The sequence below is a fragment of the Nyctibius grandis genome, chromosome 6, assembly GCF_013368605.1.
Source record: "Nyctibius grandis isolate bNycGra1 chromosome 6, bNycGra1.pri, whole genome shotgun sequence".
Classification (NCBI taxonomy): Eukaryota; Metazoa; Chordata; class Aves; order Nyctibiiformes; family Nyctibiidae; genus Nyctibius; species Nyctibius grandis.
In genome coordinates, this window is record NC_090663.1 from 86,032,120 (window position 1) to 86,058,839 (window position 26,720).

At 45.6% G+C, this 26,720-nt stretch overlaps 1 protein-coding gene across 2 annotated transcripts; it reads left to right on the forward strand.

Moving 5' to 3' along the window:
- The first annotated feature begins 35 nt into the window (after positions 1-35).
- Positions 36-26,697, forward strand: CNOT6L (CCR4-NOT transcription complex subunit 6 like). Of its 2 annotated transcripts, none has more exons than XM_068403474.1 (12): positions 36-95; positions 17,335-17,456; positions 17,873-18,059; positions 18,531-18,616; positions 19,057-19,146; positions 19,920-19,988; positions 20,979-21,136; positions 21,621-21,775; positions 22,649-22,800; positions 23,614-23,838; positions 24,504-24,706; positions 24,972-26,697. In XM_068403474.1, exons 2-12 carry the CDS (start codon positions 17,345-17,347, stop codon positions 25,182-25,184), a joined length of 1,650 nt encoding a protein of 549 aa, XP_068259575.1. In that variant the 5' UTR covers positions 36-95; positions 17,335-17,344; the 3' UTR covers positions 25,185-26,697. The 2 variants fall into 2 exon arrangements, with proteins under 2 accessions (XP_068259575.1, XP_068259576.1); XM_068403475.1 differs by lacking the exon at positions 24,972-26,697 and adding an exon at positions 24,809-24,965.
- The last annotated feature ends 23 nt before the right edge of the window (positions 26,698-26,720 follow it).

Genomic DNA, 26,720 nt, shown 5'->3' on the forward strand with positions numbered 1-26,720 from the left:
CGGCCCCGCTCCCCGGCGGGCCGCCGCCTGCATGTCGTTGCTGCCCGCCGCCCCGCCGCCGCCGCCGCCCCGCCGCCCTGCCGCGCCGGATGCAGGTGAGCGCCGCGGCCCCACGGGGCCTGGCGGGGCGAGGGCGGCCGGGGAGCGGGGCGGGGGGGGAGAACGGCCCCGCGCCGCCATGTCGCGCCCCGCCGCCGCCCCGCCAGCACCGGGGCCAGCACCCGGGGCGGCCGCCGCGGCCTGGGCCGCCTCGCAGCCGCCGCTCCGTGCCCTCACGGATCCGTGTATACGGCGGGGGGGGGGGGTGCGGGCATATCCCAGGCGGGGGGCGGCCCGGAGGGGAACAGGGCCCCCAACGAGGGGCCGGGGGTGAGGAGGGAGCGGGGGGCCCGGCCCCGGGCCCTGGGGGGGGGATCACCGGAGGCTGGGCCACGACAGCGGCGTTGGCAGCCGCCCCCCGAGCTGCTTTCGGGGGTGCCAGGCTCACCCCGGAGCCCCGGCTGAGGGTGGCTGCGGTGGGGTGAACCGTGGCTGTGGGGCGAACCCTGGCTGTGGGGTGATCCCCGGTTGTGGGGTGAACCCTGGCTGTGGGGTGATCCCCGGTTGTGGGGCAAACCGTGGCTGTGGGGTGAACCGTGTCTGTGGGGCGAACCGTGGCTGTGGGGTGATCCCCATCTGTGGGGTGAACCGTGGCTGTGGGGCAAACTGTGGCTCTGGGGTGATCCCTGGCTGTGGGGTGAACCCAGCAGTGGGGCGAACCGTGGCTGTGGGGCAAACTGTGGTTTGGGGTGAACCTGGCCCTGGGGCAACCACAAGTGCTTGGCCCCATGCCTGGGCCCACCACCATCCTGGGACGGGACTTCTGTCTGGCAACGCTGGTGACCCAGCAGTGGGGTTGGGGAGGGTGTTTATGGGGAGCTGTGGGTCTCGACGCTTGTCCCGGTGGCCAGCAGCAGTCCCGTAGGAGGACTATGGCAGGAACATCTGTGATAAAAGCTGGGCTGCGAGCTCAGGCGGTGGTACTTGCAAATAATTCACCTAAATGAGTTTTTGTGCCACTTTGGGGCTTGCTTTTTAAACTTAAGTCCTCCTGGTAAATATGGCGGAGGGCTGGGTTGCTTTCTGCTGTTTGGCGGCCACGCCAAGTTTTGTCTGACCTTCTGAAATCTTGAGACAAGTCGCCTTTATCAGGCCATTTTTGAGACGTTGAATAGGCAAAGTGTTTGCTTTGGGGAGTTACAACTTCTCATGAGCTGGGCTGCTGATAAGAATTTTAGATGGCCTTGTTTAAGCCGGGGAGGGGGGGGAGGTTGCTACAATTAAATTCATGCCATCCCCTCTCTGTGATGCTCTGCTGCTCAGCCAAGCACAAATGCGCTCCCCTCCAACCTAAAACTAACCTGGAGGGGAAAACACCTCATCCTGAAGTCACTCACGGTTGTACTTCGTGTGTGTGTAGACATGGCTGATAACGAAAGTGATGATAAAGTGTCTATTTTTAGCCTCTGCCATTCCTTTGAGATGTTTTTGCCCCGGTGTTTTTTTTTTTCCCCCTAAAAAAGTACACTATTTCTAACAAAGTCCTCCCCGTGACACAGCCCAAGGAATTCCTAGAAGCTGTGTCCCGATTCGGAGGGCCACAAAGCTCTGACAAAGGTGCAGCAACTGCCAGGGATTTTATTTCTGCCTTCTCCCTATCAAAATAGGAAGCAGTGATGAAATTTGTGCTGCCAAACGTCGCTCTTCTGACTGAAGATGTCAAAAGCCCCGTTACACTTTGGGTGTAATTACAGTGGGAATTGTGCAGTGCTGTGCTGTCTGCTGAACAAATCCCGTTGAACACTTTCAGTTTTGTTCTTTTCTTACTATTAAAAGTCAGGGCGGTGTACTCTGAGTGCTAAAGTACAGCAGAATTTATTCTGTTTTATCTTTTCTTCCTAATTTAGTTTATGTATTTAATTGAAGGATAAAGTACAGTGTAAATGGCTGAGAGGTGTTGCCACGTTCCTGAGCTAAGCTGAGGTTTCTTCTCTCCTTGGAAGCCGAGATCCTAAGGTGTCAGCAGTGCAGGAGTAAGACTACCCCTCCTCAGACTGTTAGAAAAACTCAGTTTGGCAGCAGCACGACAAACACGAAACTTTGCAGATTCATTTTAGTCGCTGCTGAGTTTCCCCACCGGGTCTCTATGGCAAACTTCTGCTGGCACAGCTCTGTCTGCGAGCGCCGTGCCGGAGTGTGACCCGTGACTGACACAGCTGTGCCAGCAGAAGTCCCAGCTGCAGAAGCAGTTATCTGCAAAAGTGCACTTTTACTGATAGAACTTGTTTTCGGGTTTAAAGGGTGGTTTTCCCTCCCCTGGTAGCAGGGTGCTGCCAGCACAGCACCGCGCTCCCAGGGACGTGGTGTAATCAGACATTGAGTTGCCTGGCTTGGAAGGGACGGCTGCTCAGGGTGTATTTTCTGTGTCTGTCTCTCCTCTCCCCATCCACGCTCTGTAGGAGCTCGGTCACGTTTGCAGTGGGAATTCTCTCCTGGAAGTCAGTCATGTTATGGCTGCTACTTGTTTTCCTTCCCTCTGAAGGTGTTGATAAAACTTCCCTTTCATGTGATAAGCTGGGATTTTTTTTTTCCCCGGTGTGGACTGGGGTTGTTTTTCATGAACAATCTTGTTTTTGCAGAGAGCAAGGCAGGCTTTTCACCAGGTTTGCCAAGCATGGTGATATTTAGCTTTCACAGCAGCCTTAGAAGAAATAAGCCAGAAAGTGATCCCAAGGTGTGTGTGGACTCTGGTAGTAAAACAAAAAGGCACCATTGGAGTATAATTAATTAATTTCCACGCTGGGGTAAGTCTCCACTTAAATATGAAACACCGAGATCTTACATTTAGCTAGATCACACCAACTGCTGTCTTTTTTTGTTCAGAATGTGCACAAATGGAGAGGTGTATTTCTTCTTTCTTATTAAAACCTTTATGAGTCCATTCTGTTTTTAAATGATAAAATTATGCCTCACTAATGTGCATAATTTTAGAGCAAACTTTCTATAATTGAAAAAAACCAAACAAACCAACCTGCTTAGATCAGCTTTAATCTGTTGGACACTTTTGGGTTACTTGGGTTTAAACAGGGAGATAAATACAAATAAATGGCTTGCTTACTATTTACTGCAAAGAGCTTTTAGGGTGCCAAAAGGGCACTCAGGGCCCTGGATGGAGCCTGATTTGCAGAATACTGAGAAAAACGTAACGGTGGAGCTTAATTGTTAGGAGCATAAGATGGCATTTGAGAAAACTTTAAAAAATAAGTTAAAATATGTCTCAGGCGTAGTTAGATTCAGGAGGATTTGCTGTGGATTTACTACTTGAGAGCATTAAATGCTAAGCCTCTTGTAATATATTTTTTCCCAAATACTCTGCTTCTCTGGATGATAACCTGTAAGGGAGCAAGCTGCCTCCAACGCTGCGCTTACCTCGCTCAGGACACCCAGCTGTCAGGTCTTCCATCACCCCAGAAAGTTGTGGAGAAATTCTGACTTAGATCCAAGACCTGTGTGTTCTCCTCCGTTTATCAGGTTATTGGTACATGTCAAAACACGCAGCGAGCTCTTTCGATGGCGCAAGTGTCCCAGTGAGCTGATGGAGCTGTGCTGGTGCCGGAAGGGGAAGTGCTGATGTGCTGCTGCGACCCTGCGCTGAGCCCCTGTCGCTCACCAACCTGATATTAACTTCACCTTTTGATGAATTCTTTAGGTTTCAGGGGTTTGTCTGTCCAGCTTCTCCATCTTACCTGTAAAGAGAAAAGCAAATACTTTCTTAGGATGTTTTTTTATCAGTGACAATGTTTCTGGAATTCTCTTGCTCTCCTTCCCCACCTTGTGCATCTCAGGTCCATGTCAGTAAACTTCACGTGTGTATCTCCCATCGCAAGATCTCCCCCCACCCCAAAAAAAGATCAGGCAACTCAGATGGGACAAAGCAAACGCTGAAGCATCCTGCAGGAGATGGCAAAAAGACTTTATGTGCACAGGATTTACTGGATCCATTTGTGCCTCTTTCCGGAGCGCCCTGGAGTAGATCTCAGAGCGAGGTGTAGAGAGGACTGTGTAAGGCTGAACACACTGGCTGGCTTTGTTTGAAGCTTGGTAAATTCACAAAAGGGTTATGTGACAGCTACCTGTACTGGCAAGGTGCTGGCCTTGACTTGGTTTCTGTTATTTGGGAGAAAACTCCTCTCTTAGAGCTCTAAACAAGAAAAAAAGATCCACCAAAAAAAAAAAAAACCACCCACGAGTGAAATCACTCTGAATAAAAAAAGAGCAGCACTGGAAGAAAATCTCTCCAGAAAAGTTGCTCTGAAATCCTGTTTAGAACAACTTCTGCAGCTGCTTGTGCATCTCCCTACAGAGGATCAAGAAGTGACTTAACGGTGGTCAGACACTACCAGAAAGGTTTCCCTGCAGGATTTGAGAGGTGGTCATTGAAAATATGATGAAAGGTAGGCAGAAATGCCTTAATTAAGGCAGAAATGCCTTATGTGATGTTTTACAAGAAACAAATTTTCTCCCTTTAAAGGGGAGGCATTAAACCAGCACTGCCAGAAACGCTCCAAGATGAAGACAAAGCAGCTACAAACACTTGTAGCTACAACTCACGTGCAGTCAGCGAACACAGAGATTTTTGAAGTTGTACTAAGCCAGCACGTAGGGCCAAGGCACAGGACCCCGTTGAGCCGTTGCGTGTCGTACACACGAGTCATTTAACTAAAGCTTGCGACCTGCGTGTGTACACAGGGAGCAGATAAGGCTGTGTGTGTTCCCCCTTGCTTGGGCATTTCCTGATGTAAATGATTAATGATGTTTTAGGATCGCGCGGCGGCGTGGCTGTTTATGCTTCGCGTTTAGCTACGTGGTTTGTTCTCTTTCACATTCTGCTTGCCTGGAAAGGAGCTTCACGTTTTCTCTGAGAAAAGTGTATAAAATAAGATTAAAAGGGCAGTAGGACTCTGTCTGCAGATTTCCTAGGGTATAAAATCTGCTATTTGTGCCACCAAAGCATCCGTCTTGCTCACAGCAGTGATCAGCACATGTTATTGAGGGAAAAGTCTAGGAGTAAAGATGACAACCCTCAGGAGGGGGCACATACTTTCCGAGTCCATGGGGTGATGGATCTTCAGAAGGGTCTTCAGCTTCGGGGGTTCTCCCCCTCATTTGCAGCTGGAGGATTGGTAAATCCTTGTCTGTTCACAGCCACGAACCAACTAATCCTTCAGAGCACCCTGCCATCATCCCCGCTGATGCGAATCGGGATTATTCGTTACCCTAAACCAAGCGTAAAGGCAAGCCCATTGTGCCCTCAGCTAGGAGCAGCAGGAATTTTTATGGATCTTAAATGCTTTTTAAAGGCAAAAAAAAACCCATTCGTGGGCTGAGGCAGCTCTGCAAGTTGCAGAAGGGAGGAATGTTTAGCCTTGTGTTGCTGCAGAGGGAGGTTTTGTCATCTGCTTTTGGGGCAGGCGGGGAGAAGGAAGGTCTCAGGGAAAGCGAGGGGCAAAGGGAATTGCCTTCTGCCTAGCAGTACACGTGCTGTGGCTCATAGCTATGGTCAGAAGGGATACGTAGCCTTCACCTTACAGGGTCCCAGTACTGAAAAGGGAGCTTTCCTCATGTAAAAAATGGCTTTGGTTTTCTTCTGAAGATGTTTTGACAACTCCAGAAACCTGCTTGACTGACAGATCACTCTGAAAAGGAGGGTTTTATGGGCTGCTAAGGAAAGTTTGGTGGCTCCTATGATGTATGCCTTTTGGGGAGGTCTGAAACCCAGAAAGCCTCTTTGGTTTTCATGTCTTCCAGTGTCCCCTCCCAGCTGAAACCACCTTTTTTAGCAAGTTTCTTCTCTGAGCGAGGGGCCTGAACCTCACATTGGGAGCAGGAGCGCAGTGTGACCCCCTCTTCGTTTTGTCCTCTTTGCTTTGGTGTCAGGGTCTGTCCAACGTATTTTTTTAGTTCATCAGTACGAAGGTAACTCCCAAAACCATCCACTTTTGGTCAAGCTGTTAATAATAGTCAGGATTTGTAGATTGTGCTCACATTTGCTGTTTACCCTTTAGGGCAAGTGAATGAATTGATGGGGTAGTTTTCCCCTCACTTTTCAGGAATGCTTCCATCTGACTGAACATCTTGGTACCTTCTACTCATGAATTAGCTTTGCTTGGGTTTTTTTTTCTTCCTAAGAAATCAATCTGAAGGCTCTCTCAGAAGGTTCTGGCTTGGCTTTAAGTATGCAGAGAGAAGCATGTTGAGGAAGACTTCCTTCTGCATATCTTTAGCTGTTTTTTGTCCCACATGATACTTGCAGGAAAATTGAGAAAGGAGGAAAGAAGAACACATACTTTGCGTGCTTTGCTGGACATGACCATCCTGTGTTTTGTAAACAGTGGAAAGGCCCTGCAGGTTTTTATGTTTTCAGCTCCGTGGCTGCAGCTCTTCCTGCTCCTGGTGCTTAAAGATTTCATGGACATTTCATGGAAAGGTCCTTGAGAGCTTCCGATGGAGAGGTCCCATTCAAGCACTCCGGATTCATTTGTCTCTTCCATGTAAGCTGGGGAGTTTTCTCTTGGGGGGTGGAGGTGAATGTATACAGAATCACACAGAATCACAGAATCAATGAGGTTAGAAGAGCCCTCTGGGCTCATCGAGTCCAACCATTGCCCTGACACCACCATGGCAACTAGACCATGGCACTAAGTGCCATGTCTAGTCTTTTCTTAAACCCCTCCAGAGATGGTGACTCCACCACCTCCCTGGGCAGCCCCTTCCAGTGTCTAATGACCCTTGCTGAGAAGAAATGCTTCCTAATGTCCAACCATACCCGAGGCTTGTTTGCCATTCGTACTTGCGTGAAGTCAATAAGCTTCCAGATGGCCCAAGGGGTGTGTATCCCTCAAATCAACGTCTTTTATCTTGAGTCAGCCTTGACACGTGGAGAATATCCTTTGCTTCAGGCTGAGAGCTGGAGCAGAATTAAAATGCTTGGAGGAGGGCATAGAGTTGTCACCACGTCATCCATGGGGAGAAACACCAGCACTGTGAAACTGCCATCATTTCCCAGCCTTTCAGAAGGGGTTGGTTCACTCGCTTCGTGTCGGAGCACGTCTCGGTGTGCGCTGCTCAGCCCTTGCCCACAGGCTGCTGCAAGGCAGAGCTTCCTGCTGATACAGATAGAAAGCTTAAAGCTGATTTGCAAGGGACATAAAAGCCGAGTAGTTGTCAGAAACTGTGCTCTGCAGGTAAAAGAAAACACTCCTCTTTGCATTTTCTTAGGCTCGTGGAACTTGCAGCTCCTGGCAGGAAAAGGCCGGTTGGGACAGAGCCAAACGTAGTTCCAGAAAACTGGTTGCTGCTTCCTCTATACCTTAAAATTCAATTTCTATTTATTCTGTTACATGAATTTACAGTTGGCCCTGGAAGGGGGAGAGAGCTAGCACAGGATGAATTATCCACCCAGCAGAAATTTCCACTTGTGAACGCCTTTCCTCTAATCCCTTTTTTGTTTTGGAAAGTTAAGAAAGCAAAAGGAAAACGGGGCCAGACAGCTTCTCACATACCAGAATAGAGTCACAAGTGCCAGGAAGAGTCGGGTTCAGATTGTCAGATGGCCCTTGACTTGCATTTTTTTCCTCCAGCCAAATTACATCTTACTATTGGGAGTAGTTCAGTCTCTAGGCACATTTTTGTACCTGTGCAATGATCCTCCTCCGTACTCTGGAGCGAAAGGTTGTGAAGGAGTGGAGTTCATCAGATAAATCAGGAATATTTTGAGTGCATGAGAGAAGAACATATATAAAGTATTTGAGACCTGTGAATAGAATAGGACGGTTGGTTGTTTTTTTTTTTCCCAGTACTAAGATCCTCTGAAACACCTTGGATTACAAGGTTATATAGCCTTTTTGCAGACTTAGGTAGCCAAGTGTGAGGCTATGACCTTAGGATATCTGTTTTATTCTTTGATATATTTTTTGGTGTATGGTTTGACTTGAACACTGCACAGTGACTAGTCCTGTGATGAACTGCACAATGTTTTCTGCCTACTCTAACAACCCCTGGGTGCTGCCAAACAAAGCTCCCCACGCATGTAAAGTTGGACCATTCAGTTTTAACTTCATGGTGAATTATTTCATGGCAGCTGCATGTACGGACAAAACAACCCTGGACGTGTATGTCGGGAGATGAGTACAACTCAGAAGTATTTTCTACTTGGAAAATTACGTGTTTTAAAACCTCAAGCTGTCAACAATGCTACGACATTCCTGCATCTGTACCTGTCTCTTCCGCATACCCACTGTTCTTGCTTCAGGCTCCGTTTCTGTAGAGCAGCGGAAGAATTTCTTTTCAGAAAGGGTTATCAGACATTGGAAGGGGCTGCCCAGGGAGGTGGTGGAGTCACCATCTCTGGAGGGGTTTAAGAAAAGCCTGGACATGGCACTTAGTGCCATGGTCTAGTTGCCATGGTGGTGTCAGGGCAACAGTTGGACTTGATGATCCCAGAGGGCTCTTCCAACCTGGTTGATTCTGTGATTCTGTGAAATCCCTTCAAGTGGCTGAACAGAGGAATCCACCTGAGTTCAACCTGGAAGAGGAGTCTTCTGGAAGAGGAATGAGCTCGCTTCATGTCAGCTCTTGGCCGTGCCCCCTGCCAGCTAACGTATACCTCAGGGTTTGTTCCCCTATGGCCTACCTCCCTCTAATAAACTCAATATTACAGTGATCCTTCTGGGCAACAGAACTAGCCTTCTGCTAATTTGGGGTTAGAAAGCAGGACACCTGCGCTGGGTGGCGTCTTGACCCACTGGAGATCACAGCTCTTGTGTGTCTTCTTGCTGTCAGGTTTCATAGATGCTCATAGTTTACCCTCCTGATATCCACATCTCACTCTTCTGTTAGACGTGCGTTTCCTGGTGCCCGCAGAGATTGTCTTGGGCTGTTGTTGCTGCAGTTTCTCATTTTCCACCTTGCTGGAAGAGTGTGTGTTACTCACCAACATTGATTTTAAAACTAAATCTAGTATTTGAAAGTTTATGTATGGTGTAAATGCAGATGGGAAAGATTTGGATAATCAGGTACAGAAGCAGCTGAACTATCTTTTGATACCCAAATAATATGCTTTTCTCAGGTTATCAGGCAAGCTTTTTTACTTCTTTGATTTAAGAAGTAAAGTTCATTTAAATAACCCTACCAAGAAAGGGGTTTATGCCTATAAACTGCTTTATTTTAGAGATCCCTTTTCTTTCCTCTCTACTCCTTTGAGGACTAGTGCAGCATCCCGTGGCCTGTTGAAACTGGGCTGTAATATGAAAAAAAGGCTAATTTATCGTGCCAGGGATTGCAAAACAGTTTCCACTATCGGTGTGTACTTTTTCCTCTGGCTTTTAAAACTTTTTTTCCTCCTTTCTTTTAAAATCCTGAGCTTTGCCTAACCCAAATCTACCTCTAGCTGAACAGGGCAGGCCTTGTAACTTTAAAGCTATCTGAAATAAGTTTTATGGTGGCAGATTTCCCTGTTGTTAATTATTGCTGCACAGAAGAGATTGTGAGAGATAAGCTGGCCGTTATCTTTCTATCCCATAGGGAGAGCAGCTGAAGTGCTGCTGGGCTTTGCTTATTCTCCTAAAGGTGTTGGCAGCCCACTGCTTAAAGGGGAAGATAATGTTGTAGCCACCAAAATATTCTCATTTGTTCTTTTCTCCTAGCACAAATGAAGGAGGAAAAGTTATTGATGATTCAAATTGTATTTTAAAGAAACAAAGAAACGTTCATTGAGAAGATGCTTCAAAGTCGCTGCAGGGGTGTGCGTGAATTAATAATTCTGGTGTAGTTTTGCTCCAAAAACAGGTCGATAGCTGACTTCTCTCCAATTATTGATCCTGAGGAGTTTGAATGAGATGAGGTGTTGGCTCGGGGCAACCTGAACAGGGTCTTTATCATTTCTAAGCGAGTGAATGAACTGAGGTGTCGGATTAGGCTTGTGAATAAAACAGCTCTTTCCCTGGAGGCTGGGAGGGATGCTCCCACACCACGACGCGATGAGCTTACTCAGTTCTTGATGTCCAGGGTCTTCTGTCTCCCCAGTCCTATCGCAGTCAAACCAGCACTAGGAGAACCTCCTGCTTGAAGCTGCTTTTCCTTGGTGCCCACAGCCCAGGACAGCACGTTGCCTTGATGCTTGCTACCGATCCGGCGCTGGCCGCTTCCTTCCCCAGACTCCCGGTGACTTCAGTTCTTAATCCTTTAAGCCACTCTGTCCTGTATCTCATTACGAGAGCAGTGCTCTCCAGGGGATGGGGCAGCATTGCAAATGGGTCATTTCTTTGAACTAGCGTGGGATATTGTGTAAATAAATGTACTATTTAACCCGTCCCTCTGGGGGCTTCTGATTAGGTTTATCTACAGGCTGTCTGTTGAAACTCTTCTTGCCCTATAATGGACCCCTTGTATGCGTGTCTGTTACGCAGAGCTTTGCTTTTGAGGAGCTACCTACCCTGTGTTTGCATCTTAACTATCCCCTAAGAGCTCCTCGGAAAGCAGTAGGTGTAAAAGGCATCTGCAGACAAAGGCAGGTGTTACTCTATGACTCGATGCGGATATTCAAGAGTTGTATACGACGAGAGGTAACAGACTATTTCAAACAGAGCAGAAACTCTTTTGGAGCAAGGACTGAAATGTTAACTAAGTACAGAAATTAAAAATAACTACGTAATGCTACGTGGTATTTCCATGCAGTAAATAGTTCAGCTGTTCTTGTAAGTGGGGGTGTGACACAGAGGAAAAGGAAGGGTGGAAGCCTTGTGTTACCTGGGATTTAAGAAAGGACTCTATACTCTATACTTCATTTAGTGAAGATGAGGAAACGGGGTGAAATAACTAGTGGGTGTATGTCAGTAGGGCAATTAGCATTTCCATCAACAGAGTGCCAGTTGGCTCTAGAATTAATCAAATACAGCTCGTTCCCTCCCTTCCCACTCCTCCCCTTGGCTTTTGCTGCATTTTTTTTCTCCAGGGTTTGCCTCTATGACTTTTCTAGGCTTCTCTGGGCTTTTACAGCCTTTGTTGAAGCAATAATGTGAAGCCCTCTGGGATCCCACTGCCACTGAAGTTACTATCAGCTGCAGGTTCTTGGTTACCTCTTGTGTTTCACTATTTCCACCCCCAGCTTGAATTTCCCTGCGCTCGGGCTCGGGACGTACATCGAGACAGGCAGAGGAGGCGAGAAGCCTCGCGGGATGTGGTTGCTGAACACGATGGTTCAGGAACTGATGTGGTTCTCGCAGGGCTGCCACCACTCTAGTAAGGACTGCAGCACCTTCCAAATTGTCAGCCAAGTTTATCAAGCTCTCTTCCCAACCCTGAATTTACTCCATGAAGATGCCTCCTGCCTGTGCAACCTTGTTCCAGACCTGGTGGATGGCTGTGAGTTTCCCTTGATTGCGGCAAAGATAAAATAGCTGGGCAGGGGCAGCACCATAGTAAGAGTCTGTTCCCATCTGCTGCTCAGCACAAAGATGCCTCCTGACCAGTTACAGCTTAGAGGAACAGCTTTTCCTGCTCTCAGCATCACTATAGAGATCCCACAACTTAGGTCTTTCCACTTCTGCTTATTTTGCCTATATCACAGAATCAATGAGGTTGGAAGAGCCCTCTGGGATCATCGAGTCCAACCATTGCCCTGACACCACCATGGCAACTAGACCAGGGCACTAAGTGCCATGTCCAGGCTTTTCTTAAACACATCCAGAGATGGTGACTCCACCACCTCCCTGGGCAGCCCCTTCCAATGGCTAATGACCCCTTCTGAAAAGAAATGCTTCCTAATACAAAGCTGTAGTACTTGAAGGAGATCTGCCTTGTGATAGGTACAAGGACAGACTGCAACAAATACTTCTGAAGCTTATTTTGCTAAAATATTTTCTACATCTAATATTTACCTTGATCATGTAGAAGAGGTGGCAGTTTTATTAAAACGTTCAGCTTGCAATAGGTGTGAAAACTCCCTAAAAGTTTCAAGTTAAGGAATTTAAGTACTGAACCTAAGAGTAACAAAGATGTCTTACTAAAGTAAGTTTGGTTTTAGATGCATGACTGATGTGGTTTGAGAAAACCCCTGTATTACCTTGCTGTATTTTTAAATGCAGTAGCAGATGAGGAGCACAAGCTGATGTAATTTTCTAAGAGCATTGCAGAAGTAAGGTCCTGTCTCTTTCCCTCTTGGAGCCCAGATTATTTTACAAAAGCAAACTGGGCTGAGGCCCTGTCTGCAGGTTACTACAGAGGCAGGGTGACTGTTGTTACAGACTTGAGATAGAAGAAAATAACCCTTAATGCTCTAGATTTCCACAGTTCTCCTGTGTGTTTTTGGACTCCTTCTGCTCAAGAGGAGATTACTACTGAGTAGAGATCAATAGTCCTACTGAGTTCATGGACAGGAGCCCTCTGCACAGCAGAACCAGTGAGAAACAATTTTCTTGGATGGATGATATGAAAGTAAATACATCTTTTTACAGATTTATAAAACAGAAGGTTTTTTTTCAGTTGTACTTGTGGACTTCATCAGTTGTTGCTACCTCCATGCTTGAAATTTTAGTTGTTATTCCTTAGATTTAATAGTCACTTCCAATTCCATCTTTTGCCTCGTGATTTATTTCCACGTACTGTTTAGCTGTCCTCCTGTGGGTAGGATGCTTACTCTTGTCCAGTCTCTATTTATGTACTTTGATTATACTCTCCTCAAAGATTGTTTGAAATCTCAGTATTGGGAAATGACAGTAATAAAATGCTTTTTTTCCCTCTTTTCAATAAAAAAAAGTGATGAGGCATTTTTATTTGTTTCACTGATCACCTCTATTCCCAGTCAGGTCACTTGGAATAAGAAACTGAAAAGAGACAGTACCTTTGTTGGCAGAGCCACGGCGCTCCTTGAACTCTTGGTAGAGACAGCAGAGGTGGCTGAACATGTTCCTGCAGGAAAGCACAACGAGGAAAATTCAGGTCCAAGCAAAAGACTATCAAAATTCCCCCTGCATATTTTCTTGCTAGTGTATATACACACTAAATACTATATATACTGATAGACTAAGTGGTTTACCTTAAGCTAACACATATGTACACATCCTAGTATTAGCTTTGTTTTAAATCCCCTTAAACAATCACCTTATTTTCTTAATCTTCACCCCCCCCAAAGTACTCTAAGTCACTTTTTGTATGTGTGGGTATTGGCTGTGCTTCCCCTTCTCCTTTGGGAGGCTTTTGTCATACACTCATATAAAACCAGAGCACACTTCTTACAGACAAGCAGCCTTCCTCTCCTCCCTTTGCAACCATTTACTCCTGTTTACAAAATACGTAGATGAAACCAGCTCCGTTTTCCACCTTGTGGTCCAACTTTCCAACGTTAAGTAACACGTGCCTGTGTGTATACACACACACGCTCTGGCCTCGTCAGCCAGCAGGAGTTTTAATTCCTGGGAGGGATAACCACGTGGAAGCGGACGGACAGCGCGCTGTTACTGCGCAGAGCAAGGAGGAATGATTCAGGGCCGTCTGCTGGATGGTTTTCAAAATGTTTTGGCAGTTTGACTCATCTATATACAGAGACTGGAAAAAAAAAAAAAAAAAATCACAAAGAATGCCACTCTGCTGGAGGCGAGGATTTTGAGTTGTGCCAACACATCCATGAACACAGGGCTGAAACGAGATGGAGTTGCAGCTCTTTTCTATTTGCTTCCTCTTTAGAAACAGATAATTCGTTTAGGTGTGAAAGAACTTAATGGAACAACACCTTATAGTCCCTGTAATTTAAGAAATGCATCTTCTGACCTCTCTAGGTTAGAAGATGCAGGTTAGAAGGCAGGTTCTAACCTGCTGCTGGTCATTATTTCACAGCAGCACATAGCTCTAAGGGACTTGGACCTGTCTGGCTTCAAAGCCCTCCTGCAACATAGATGCCAAATCATCTGGACAGCTTTGAGCAGGCTTTCTCTTTCTGCTAAACATACGTTAAGTCTTCTGCTCGATGGGGGATATTTGCCTTCGGAGGAAGAGATCTGCCTTTATTAAAAATGATAGTGATACAGTTCATCTCTCATAGCAATGCTGAGAGAGCTGCTTTGGTGTGTTTGGATGTGCTGTGTAACGGGAGAGATGTTCTCTGCCCGCAGCTGCTGTTGATTTCACCCACCCATAAAAAAAATACACCATGAGTTAAGAAATTTCTTAATCCCTAGCACAGCGTCCTTTTTTCTCTTGTGTTGATGCAATTTGTAGGGCTGCCTTCAGCTTCTCCCTAAGAAAATCACAGTTTCTATTTCCTCTTGCTAACTATAACCCCCCTATCTCATATTCTCCACACCTGTGTAACTTGGGAAGGCCTTAGGTAGTTAAGTACAGGAGAGCAGTGCTCTCTTCTGTTATTACCTGGTTGTCTGAAGTCCGGAGTGTGCAGAAGCTCCTGTTGTTTGTAGCCCAAAAAATGTGTCTTCAAAGCCTGCAGCACAGCCTGATAGCTCAAAACTTTCTTCTGTGATACTCTTCCCACCTTCAGTATTGCTCCAGGATTCCTTTTTTCTGCTTTAATTGACAGTCAGCGTGCCCCACACACAGAAGCCAGCAAACACAGCAGCATATAAAAACAAGAGTGCAAAAACAGCAGCCACAGACCCACCACTTCCAAACCAAGTAACCTCCTCTTAGCCCTTTTATATACAGCTGAACTAGAGCTGCTTAAGTTCACCTGGGACCATACTTAGGGCTGCAGCTGAGTAACCCTAAGTCATCTCTAAGCTTTTGAGGATGGACTTGTAGCCTAAGAGTTAGTGCATAAGCATGACCTCGTTAGGAGCCCCTGGATTTCAAAGTCTGCTCAGAGCTTAATATTGTTCTTACTAATGTTCTCACATCCAGGTTTTAATTTACACAATATCAGGGTTATACTATTTAAGTTTTCATGGTTAGATTTGTAGTGGAGAGCGAGTTTTAGTAGCTTCAGCAGTTTTCCAAGGAAACTATGATGGTGCTAATCCACGTCCAGTTTTGGGGTTAACTGATTCAGGGAACTTGGTGGAGCTCCCTGAAGACCGAGCAAAAATAGGTTGGGATTTTTGAGTATTGGTTTAGTTCCAGGATAAGCAGAGGGGGAGATGGGAACGATAGGAGGTAGGAACCCAGGCAGAATTCATTTTTGCGTCAAAAAAATACATGTGGTGGCTTTCAAGTCTTGCTCAATGTTGCTGTTACGCAGGAGAAAAAAAAAAGTGTATTTGATTTAGGTTTGTTTTCCCTTTTCTGTAACTGTGGAAATTACAGTGATGCTCCTTTGACTCACTACTATTTCAAAATAATATTAAAGTGACTAACATCTGAAAAATGAGCGTGTCGTTTGACTCGCAGTTCAGGGCTTGTTTCATTGAGGGCCTCTGACTGCTGCAAATTGCTTTAAATTGGCAGAGCACTTCTCATAACGAGCGATATTTCAACGTAATTTAATTGGGCTCCCTGCCAAGGAGGACACGGTAATCCTGAAGCTTTTTGAATGGTGTCACCTGGTCAGTGGTCATCTCTCGGCCTGCGGGCAGGTATGGATGATCATGGGGTGACTCAGATGGTCTCACCACCGTGGTTTCAAAGTCTTCGTCACCAGGCCCTGGAATATTTGTCCAACTTGGTTGCGAGGAGCGAAGCTGCTGGGGTCTGGCAGTGGGAAGGACAAGCCCCACTGAGGAAAGCTGGAGGAGAACGCTGCTGCACAAGCCTTTGACTCAACGTGCGTGTGACAGCAAGGACCCCTGGCTGGACCGACCCTTCCCAAGCCGTTAGCCGTCTGCATCAGGCTCGCGACGAAACAGCGACCAGAAATACATATAATTTCCCCCAAATGCTGATGCTGGGTATTGGACAGCAGCTTGCTATGTCTTCACTCCAAATGTGGTAGAAGTATGGAACATTTTAAGGTACAACAGATTAAAAAGCAAAATTAAGCCCATCCTGGGTCAGTTCAAATGTTTGAAGATTAAAACTTAAAGATCCAAAAAACTCCCTTCTGCCATAAACCCCGAACCCTTTGTCGGTGTTCTGCTTGATTTTCACCACCCAACCTTTAGGTTTCCCCCTTCTAATCTGCAATCTTGCGGATGAAACAGATATTGTCAGGTGTTGAAATCTCCTTTTCTACTCAAGGCTCATTGCAGGTGATCCTGGGACAGCGACGGCTTTGCGTGCTGCTTTTTGGCACGGACAGGCTCTGCCGTGTCTGAAACGTGAGGACTGACGTTTTGATTCGGGTGTATATCATGTAGAGCTTGTATTGAGTAGGATGCTGGATAATACACTGGTGCTACTCGAAGTAGTTAGGCTTAGGTAGCGTTGCGGTGTGTTTCCTCGTTGGGACTGGGACCGTGCTCTCCACATGCTCTCCCAGTGCTTGGGTCTTGGCCCCCATCTTGCTCATTCATGGCTCTGCTGGATGTCTCTGGTCGGCTCCAGGGGTCCAGCAAAATCCAGGAAGAGCGTAGCCTCTAACTCTGACTCCGTCTGGAAGTACCGTTCCCGATTTTGGGGTCCCGAAACGAGGATTGAAGGGTTTCAGGTCTAATCCCCCGTCCTTAGGTAACCCGTTTCATTCATCGCCCCGAACCGAATTGCTGCAGCTGAGCGGCGTGAGCGCAGAATCCTCTTACTCTGCAGCTCTCCTCGCCGTGTGGCTTCACCTGGAAATGGAAGTTGGCTATAATTAGCCGTGGGGCTCGCGTCTGCCCCGTGCTTGCAACTGGGAGCAGGGTTGGTGTGTTTTGTGTGTCTGGGGAGGAGCAGACCAGTGAACAGCAAATTCAGCTTACCTTATGTGTTTAAACCAAACAACCCCTCTCCCCCTCAAGTCTTTCTCAGTGCAGTGGTCTGGGGAGGTCTGGAGGGAAACGTCTCCATGTGCCATCTGAAAAGTGTATGTTTTTTGGACGGGACAACTGAGCTCTTTTCTGACAATAATCTGGGAAATGAGATCTTTGTGTGTGCACAAGCACACCCTTAAGACATGAGTGCACCTGATATGAAAGTTCTGGACTGAGCTGAAGCCCTGTGTGTGCAGTAACAGCCAGTGAGAATTTTACCTGAGCTCGTTTTATGTCTCCTAAGCCATTAGGAGTAAAAAAGGTCTTGACTGATACTGAGCATGATTGTACCTAAACTCCAGGGCATGTGTTTTTGCAGAGTGTTGCTAGGAAAGGTAATCTGGAGGGCTAGAAAGGAAGAAGTGTTGTCGAGTGGCAAACAGTAACGGTTGTGATGGTCTTTCAGACTAACAGGGATGCCAAAGGAAAAATATGATCCTCCAGATCCTCGCCGAATTTACACCATCATGTCAGCAGAAGAGGTAGCCAACGGGAAGAAGTCGCACTGGGCTGAATTAGAGATCTCGGGTGAGTTGATTTGGTTTCGAATTCGGGTTCGGCGGAGTCATCAGTGCCCCAGAATCGTGCCAGATGCTTTCAGATGGGGGATCCTGTTCTGAGTTGGGGGAGGAGGAATAACTGACTGAGGGGATTGCCTTCGAGCTTGGCGGGCTCACATTTGGCTCAGTTGATTTAAAACACCGACCCAGACTGGACGTGGGTTTTTGGGTAGCGCATCTGCTTCCCTAGAACTGTCCCTCTGTCCTTTTAACTGGGAGGGTGAGATAATTATTTAAAGTCTGCTCATAGAAAAGATACACGAAGGTCAGTGATAGGGTTTCCACGCTGGACATCCCATATTCTCACCTCCCCCCTAGTTTGTATCTGATGGTTTGAGAGCACAAACCTGGCTGAAGAGGTGGCTCGTTGCTTTTCTTTTCCAGGTAGAGTGCGGAGCTTAAGTACGTCGCTTTGGTCGCTGACGCACTTGACCGCTCTGCACCTCAATGACAATAATCTTACTCGCATTCCACCTGATATTGCCAAGCTTCATAATCTGGTTTACCTGGATCTGTCATCCAACAAACTCAGAAGTTTACCAGCAGAACTAGGAAACATGGTGTCTCTCAGGTGAGAGAAATTATTCTGGTTAACTTGTCAAAAATCTACATTCTGGGATCAGGACCAGGAATTTTATTTTGTTTTCCATTCTTGTATTTAAAATAATTCTGAAAAATTCAAGATTGGTGCAAAGCTTCAGTTCTAAGAGTTACTTTTGGGTTCATTACCCTTCTTTTCTGATCTCTGCAGATACATGTCTGTAAGCTATGTATTCTTCTGCTCAAAAACATTCTTTAAGACTTGGTGATTGCCTGCTGTTTAAATCCTCCCTCATTTAATTTTGGGGTTTGTGGCTTTTTTTCCCCCCTAATGAAAGTATTTCGGTTGTGCTTTGAAATGTGAAGATTGACATATCTCTCCATAATACAAAAAAAAAATCAGGGTGAAAAGTGTCATCTTTGAAGCTCAATGGCATATAGCACTTGAAGAGTTTTCTTCTGAAGCGATAACTCATCAAAAATATTTTTGCATTTGCTGCAGGGAATTGCTTTTAAATCACAATCTGTTACGGGTTTTGCCTTATGAACTTGGACGGCTCTTCCAGCTACAAACCCTAGGTTTGAAAGGTGAGTTCTTGACAGTTAAATATTCCTGGGAGTACTCTGGAATTACTAGACTGGGCTCAAAAGCTTTGTGTATTACCTCAATATTTCTTCCAGTTTATTTGAGATATTAAGCTTGTAGCAGAAATGACCAGTTTAGAAAACAATGCTTTTCTTTTTTAATGCTATTAAACTTCCTCACAAGCCTGTTTCAAATCTCTAGATAGGTAAATAAACCCTTTAACCTCCTCTATTATTGATTGAGGTGAGTTGAAGGAAGAAAGTCTACGCGTGCTAGCTGCTTCTATAGCATCTGTTACTGCGCTATCCTACAGTTCCAAGTTAAGCAACCTAAATATCTTCGGAGTCAATTTGTCTGTTCTCATTATGGGAGCTTGTCTTGGGTTGGAAAGCCTCAAGGAAGTCAGGCAGCTAATCACCCTGTTGTTTGATGCTGTTGGCAGGCAATCCTTTATCACAAGATATTCTCAGCCTCTACCAGGATCCAGACGGGACTCGAAAGCTACTGAACTACATGCTTGACAATCTAGCAGGTGACAGCCCTACTGATCTGGTTGACACGGGTGGTTTAAAAACATGCATTTGTGACAGCATTTGCTGCTGAAACAAGAGGAGAGCCACGGGAGGGAGGGTATTTTCTAACTGCTGTTGCATTTTTGTCAAGTGGCTCCAGTCACACACACACTGGCACGTGGTGGAAGAGGCTGACATAAATTGTCTAAGCTTTTCCCATGTTACAGCCAGTTGTTCCCACTGTTCTGTTTGAAACCCTTCAGTTACCAACCAAGTGCAAAGTCTTCCTCACTGAAGCCGTTTTAATACTTGCCACTAGAAATTATGATCCAAATACAAGCAGAGTGTCAAATTTATATCTAATTACAAAAGTAATTAAGAATAGCCAGTACCTGACTTAAATCCTGCTTCACGGTTCTGTAACGGAGCTTTCTGTTTTGCCACTTGATGTCTACTGAGGTGAAGCGTTGCAGGAATGATGGATATAGGTTCTTGGAGAAGGGGAGTATAGGATGTCTGAAGGATTTACCCCTCCTTCTTCAGCAGTATATTCAAGGTGCTTCTAGATTTGAAAGCAAGAGACAAAAATAGTGGTGAATGTTACAACTAATAAATTTGCTCTTACTATAGCTAGCCATTTACATGATTGCCTCCCCTGGAGCATCAAAAGCCTTGGGGGGTTGGGGTTGCAAAGCACAGTATGGAACGTTATTGTTTAGCCATCATTTTTACTTAGAAATTGTAACTTACAAATATCAACCCCGAATTAATCACTGATTTAAATTTCTTTTAGTTCATCCAGAGCAGCTGCCTCCAAGGCCATGGATTACTTTAAAAGAACGAGACCAAATTCTGCCCTCAGGTAAATCTGTGGGTCTTTTCCCTATGTTCACACAATGATGCACCAAAAAGCTTTTCTTTGGCTTTATTTTCAGAGAAGGCTTCTGCCCTGCGTGGGTCAGATTGCAAACAGCAATTTGCATTCATTTGTACTAAAACAATTACCATCTGGCTGTGCTGTAAATATGATTTTTGTACTTTGAATGGGATGCCAGTTGTTTCCATGTTAGGCTTGCTCATAACTGTTCCAGCCACTGATGCCCAAGTAAAAGAGCTTTTTTTTTAAAAAAATACATTTCTCAGAAATAATAAGAACTGTAAAATAACTGCTGACTCGAGTGAGACTTTGAGAAGTCTCTCACCTGTAAACCCATGGAGTGCCTTGATACTGAAGTCAGTTTAATGCCCTCTGTTGTTGCTTTTGGGGACGTGCAAGAGGCAGCATTTCTCCAGGCTGTCCAAATCCAGTGGCTCTTCTGCCCCTGTGTATCCTGAATACAGCCCTCAAAAGGATCCCTGAGCTTGTATAAAGAAGAAAAATGCTAATATTAATATTGTTATTGCAGAAGATCAGATCAATAACCAGCAAGGATAACGTGGCAGTCCTCTACGCTCTTTAGAAGCGTGAAGATGGCAGGTCTTCAAAACTTTACTCGGTTGTCTGTTAGGCTGATGGTGCAGTTAAGATAACCTGCCGCTTTTTTATATTAAAAAACAAGAAACCAGAAAAAAAAAAGGAAGAAACAGGAAATGCCAAAGTCCTATAAGCCACCACAACATTAAGCTCTGCATTTCTGTTTCAAATTCCCTTACAAATCAGTAGCTAATTCATGACTTCATTTCTCCTTCTCCTCCCTGCCCTCACCCAGACCTCTCTCTCTCCCCCTTAGATGTGGTAGACGTGGATGATACAACTTAGAAACGTTGTACAGGTGCTAGGAAAATTGTACCAAGTTCAATATTTGTAATCTTCAGAGGCTGATAACCTTTCCCTTTCTTCCTTTCCTTCCAGCTTCATTCACAGTTATGTGTTACAATGTCTTGTGTGATAAATACGCCACCCGGCAGCTCTACGGCTACTGCCCATCTTGGGCACTCAACTGGGAGTACAGAAAAAAGGGAATCATGGAAGAAATCGTCAACTGTGACGCAGATATCATTAGTCTTCAGGTAACTGGAAGATAAGTGTGTTTTTCACCAGAAACAGAAAATATTCCCTTCCACCTTTAGAATGAAAACCACCATATTGCTAACAAATTCTGGGGCTTACCAGTACAAGCTGTGTGCACAGCTCCTTGGCTTGTGTTTTGTGAAATGAGACAAATAAGTGAGATAAAATTAGCTAAATTAGTAGGTAACTTGAATTGGAAGATCTGGGTCTTTTCACCCTCAGATGAGCAGCCTAAATATTCTCCCTCTTGCTGTGCAGGGTTTACTGCAGAAGGGGAGAATGTAGAATGCTGTAACCCCAAATGCCACCGTTCCCAGTCCATTCCTGCTTGGTACAGGAGTTCAAGTCTCAAAAATCCCCCCACTGACAAACAGAAGCTTCTCACTTTGGTGAGAGCTGCTGACTGCAAGCCAAGGCAGGCTCACGTTGCCACACATCCACAGGAAGGGTTTACTTGTCTAAGGTATTTGTGTTCCATTCCAGGAAGTGGAAACAGAGCAATACTTCACCCTTTTTCTGCCAGCCTTGAAAGAACGAGGATACGACGGATTCTTTTCTCCCAAGTCACGTGCCAAAATCATGTCTGAGCAGGAGAAAAAGCATGTGGATGGCTGTGCAATCTTCTTCAAAACGGAAAAGTAAGGGGCAGAAGCAGCTTTTCTTAAAATACATTAAAACCAGCTTGATTTAGGTCTGACAGCTTTCCTCTCTTAGGGTGATCTCTAAGATGAATCTTTAAAGATCTATAAGCTGTGCTTCGGGTGTTAAATCTTCAGGTATTAAAAGAGGTATTACTGCCAAAGGATCACAGAATATTCTCTGCTTTTATGAATCAAAACAACTGATGTTTTTCCAACCTTCAAACCTTGACACAAACAAGGATATGTACAGAACTGGTTACTATGCTGTGGTGCTCTCAGTTAAAACACTTCTGCTATTAATACTTTTTTTTGACATTTCTAAGAGGATAAAACAAAGAAAAACCCCTTTTCACTAGGTAGCCTTCAGTTTGTCCTGAAGCAAGGCGTTTTCAGGCATCCTAAGGCTGGAAAGGAATGAAAAACCAATTTCACACAACTCACGGTGGTAGCTAGTGCCCTGAAAGAAGCTGGTTTTTAATAATGCAAAGTAAAAGGCAAGCTTTTAATTACCATCTCAGCTTAATATTTTGCCTAGGACACTCCTGAGGAGGTGTGATAACCTCTGAGCGTTGCTCTGAATAGTCCTCTCAGAGTGCTACACTGAAACAAGTGCACACTTCCTAAACCCCGGGCATCTCGCCTCCCCTGGGAGTATCTCACTTGCCAGACCGAGAGCTCTATCCTCACTGGGGGAATCCTTCTTAGAACTGTTTTTACTTTTATAAAACAAGAGGACAACAGAAATGTGCCTCACCCCATCCCGCAGGCTCTCTCCTTGGCTGTGGTAGACTGGAGCGCAGACAGAAACCGTGTCTTTTCCCGCAGCCGTACGTCCCACGTGTTCACACGCGGTTCTCTCCGTTTGATCAGGTTCACGCTGGTGCAGAAGCACACGGTGGAGTTCAACCAGGTGGCCATGGCCAACTCTGAAGGTTCAGAAGCGATGTTAAACAGAGTGATGACCAAGGACAACATCGGAGTTGCCGTGGTGTTAGAGGTGCACAAAGAATTATTTGGAGCAAGTGAGTATGACTGTGGTTCTCTCGTTGGTTATTCAGTTCCACATAAAGGCGTGAGTTACTCTTTAGGTAGTAACAGCTCTATAGAATGTTATTGCCATTGGTGGTGGGAACTAAATACCTGCAGATGGGCTGGTCACTGGGCTCATTTGGGAGATGGTAGCCCATTGGTGGCTAAGACAGAATGACAGAATCAACCAGGTTGGAAGAGCCCTCTGGGATCATCGAGTCCAACCGTTGCCCTGACACCACCATGGCAACTAGACCATAGCACTAAGTGCCATGTCCAGGCTTTTCTTAAACCCCTCCAGAGATGGTGACTCCACCACCTCCCTGGGCAGCCCCTTCCAATGGCTAATGACCCTTGCTGAGAAGAAATGCTTCCTAATGTCCAACCTGAACCTCCCCTGGCCAAGCTTGAGGCTGTGTCCTCTTGTCCTATCACAGTTGCCCGGGAGAAGAGGCCGACTCCCACTGCGCTACAACCTCCCTTCAGGTAGTTGTAGACTGCACTAAGGTCACCTCTGAGCCTCCTCTTCTCCAGGCTAAACACCCCCAGCTCCCTCAGCCGTTCCTTGGAGGTCAGACCCTCCAGACCCTTCCCCAGCTTGGTCGCCCTCCTCTGGACTCGCTCCAACACCTCAACAGGACACAGATTACATGATTTCCTGCTCTGGTTGCACTCGCACTCTGGGCCTGAAGTTTTAGGGCTTGCGTTCTCCCTTTCATGTGGAGGTTAATGTAATAGTTCACCAGTTTAGTATATCCTCTGTTGCCTCACATTGAGTCTCTTCTTGAACCTATTTGTTCATCTAGGTATGAAATCGCTTCACGTGGACAAACAGCTGCTTATTGTGGCCAATGCCCACATGCACTGGGACCCCGAATACTCGGACGTGAAACTCATCCAGACCATGATGTTTGTCTCGGAACTGAAAAACATCCTCGAGAAAGCTTCGAGCAGGCCCGGTAGCCCAACAGCAGATCCTAACTCTATCCCTCTGGTGCTGTGTGCGGATCTCAACTCGTTGCCTGATTCAGGTAAGACTGGGTTTGGCTTCATTTCTAACTCACCTCGTTAAAATGGTTGAATCCTCGTTTCTTCCTGGGGCGATTTGTGCTTCCCTGGGTACGTAGGGATGAAACCTTTTCAGTAACAGCTGCCTTTTGAAATCTGGCTGAAGAGGACGCAGGTCCTCCAGTTGAGTAGGCTACTTTTTGTGATCAGTTGTGCTCTCCAGAAGAGTTGGTTGTGCCTACAAAGACGTAGAAAAGCACAAACAGCTCTGAAATAAATCATTAAATACATAACCCATAATGAGTAGGAAAGACATGAATTCGTGGTGGAACATAAAAGCTTTCTAAGGAGATGGGTTTGCTTTAGTAACCATGACGTTCAATACCGTGATATCAGGTGTACGCATGAAAGCCACCTCTCCAGCCCATCACGTGCATACTATGGGTTTACTGTAACCCTCAAAAAATGGTGTCAAAACCATTAGTTCCCCCTCAGATCTGTGTGTCAGGAAGGTGTATGTGGCTCAGCCGTGGACAAGACAGCTGCTGGGTAGATTCCCACTCGCTGGAAAGCTCTTTTCTAATCTCGTGGAGCGTCTTGTCAGCGTTTTGGTTTTTACCTCCGAGGCCGACGTTCCCCGAGCGTTGTATTTTAAAGCAGTTCCCTGAATCCTCTCCTTTGCAAACAGGTGTAGTGGAATACTTAAGCAACGGCATAGTAGCCGACAACCACAAGGACTTCAAGGAGTTGCGGTACAACGAGTGTCTCATGAACTTCAGCGGCAACGGGAAGAACGGGGCTTCTGAAGGAAGGATCACGCACGGCTTCCAACTCAAGAGCGCCTACGAAAACAACCTGATGCCTTACACCAATTACACTTTTGATTTCAAAGTAAGCAGCGATTTTTCTGAGATGGCAGACGTTGCCCTGGTCTCCCCAGGACGCTGCCTTAGTTCTCTGACCGTTGGCTGTCTTTCTCTGTGTTCCTCTAAGTGCTTCACCACTGGTTCCTCCACTCGCTGGACGCTTCCCTACCGCACACAAAGCCTTGATTTGCTGCTGTGCCTCTTCCCGTGAGCTGCAGCCAGGAGCCAGTCGAGGTCAGGTTGCCAGAAGCGAGGTCTGTTCTCACTGTCGTGTTTCTCTTTCTCCCTAGGGTGTGATTGACTACATTTTCTATTCCAACACTCACATGAACGTGCTTGGTGTCCTGGGGCCTTTGGACCCTCAGTGGCTGGTTGACAACAACATCACTGGGTGTCCACACCCTCACATCCCTTCAGACCACTTCTCACTGTTAACACAACTCGAACTCCATCCTCCGCTCCTGCCTCTTGTCAACGGGGTGCACTTGCCGAGCAGGAGGTAGTGGAGCCCTGCCCCTTGGAGGGCGAGGACCTGTCGTTATGGACCTGTACAGTTGTAAATCAAAGTATATAGGAGTGAAGTATGGCCAACCTTAAGCTGCTTCTTCAAGCTCCTTTCCTTCTGTGTTTGATATGAGATTTTGCACATTTTGGTGCATATTGGTATCATTTGGCACTAGGGCTGGAACCAAAGTATTATCCCCTTGCCAGGTTTTTAATTTAATTTTTTTTTTTAAACTGATAAGCTTTTTCTTTTCAGTAGGAAGCTGCACTTATAAATGGACAAACGAGATTAAAAACTTATTAACATATTTCAAGACAGTCCTTTTTCCCCCAGAACGTGGCGAAACGAGCCAACCTTTTAGGAGAAAGAAAAACAAAAATAGAAACGCTTGTTTTGTAGGAAGAATGTTAGAAATCCTGGTTGTTTGAACCCAAAACAGAGACTGAACTCTGAAATTTTGCACATTAGCGAAGCACTTAATACCTGACTATAAATAATTAGCAGTGTGGCCCTGCCCCTTGTCTAACTAATCCTAGAAAACCAAAGATGGCTTAATCCCTGTGATGAAATTTGAGCTCTCAATTCTCCTGATGTAATTTCATTTACAACAAAATTCCTTGCTTTATTTTTCCTGACCCTAGTTGCCAAATAACCATCACACTTTTTTAATAACCTGTCTTCTGTTGTCGGTCAGGGTTCAATTAAAAAGCTGCTGGTTCATTCCCGACTCTTAATGCTCTTTGGATGTGTTGGAAATATATTTTTTTTCCTTTTTATGCTCTAGGTGGCCAGTTCAAAACCTTGTGCCTCAAGAGGCTTTAAACATAATGCAATTTTCTGCAAAAATTGGTTGGCTGCTTCATGTTTAAAAGCAAAAAAAACCCAATGGCACAGTGATAGGAAAAGGTTGTGTCTGTGTTTTTAAGTTTTTCTTTATTCTGCTTTTTTGCTGCTATAAGATTTTTCCTTGAATTTATATTTTAAACTTTTCATGCACTTTACTGTTTCTAGTCTCAAAATGTGATATTTTTAATAAATGAAAAAATTTTTCCATGACGTGGATGAAATTTTTAAACAGATTGATAAGCCTATATTTATGTCTCCTTCGTACGCTTTCAAAAAGTCAAATTCAAATTGTGAAATTAGTTTTTAAATACTAAGGAGCCATCTTCTGTCTCGCAAAACCGCTAAGTCAGGCTGTTCCTCTACTCTTTAATTAAACATTTCCTTTGTAGGGAATTATCCACTGTGGGGAGGGAGGGGAATTGATTGGACCTAGAGTAGAAACTTCCCTGACTCTTGTTGGGGGCTGGGGAGGGGGTGGTGTGGGACAGAACGCCCAAAAATTGGTTCAACGAAACAACAAACTCCCTTTTTAAAAGAAGTGCCTAAAAAAACGGAGGCGTCATATTGTCTACTAGAAATTGGAAGTGTGAAAGCCCTGTGCAGCACCAAAAAATAATAATAATAATAATAAATAAAAAGCCCTTTTTAAGGCAGGTTTTCCTCTAGGTGCAGGTATCTCTTGTTTGAA

Excerpts from the sequence above, each read along its gene's own strand:
- CNOT6L (XM_068403474.1), top strand. The coding sequence starts at position 17,345 with ATGCCAAAGGAAAAATATGATCCTCCAGATCCTCGCCGAATTTACACC. Across the intron at positions 19,147-19,919 it reads CATGCTTGACAATCTAGCAG|TTCATCCAGAGCAGCTGCCT; the intron begins GTGACAGCCCTA and ends AATTTCTTTTAG. Across the intron at positions 19,989-20,978 it reads AGACCAAATTCTGCCCTCAG|CTTCATTCACAGTTATGTGT; the intron begins GTAAATCTGTGG and ends CTTTCCTTCCAG.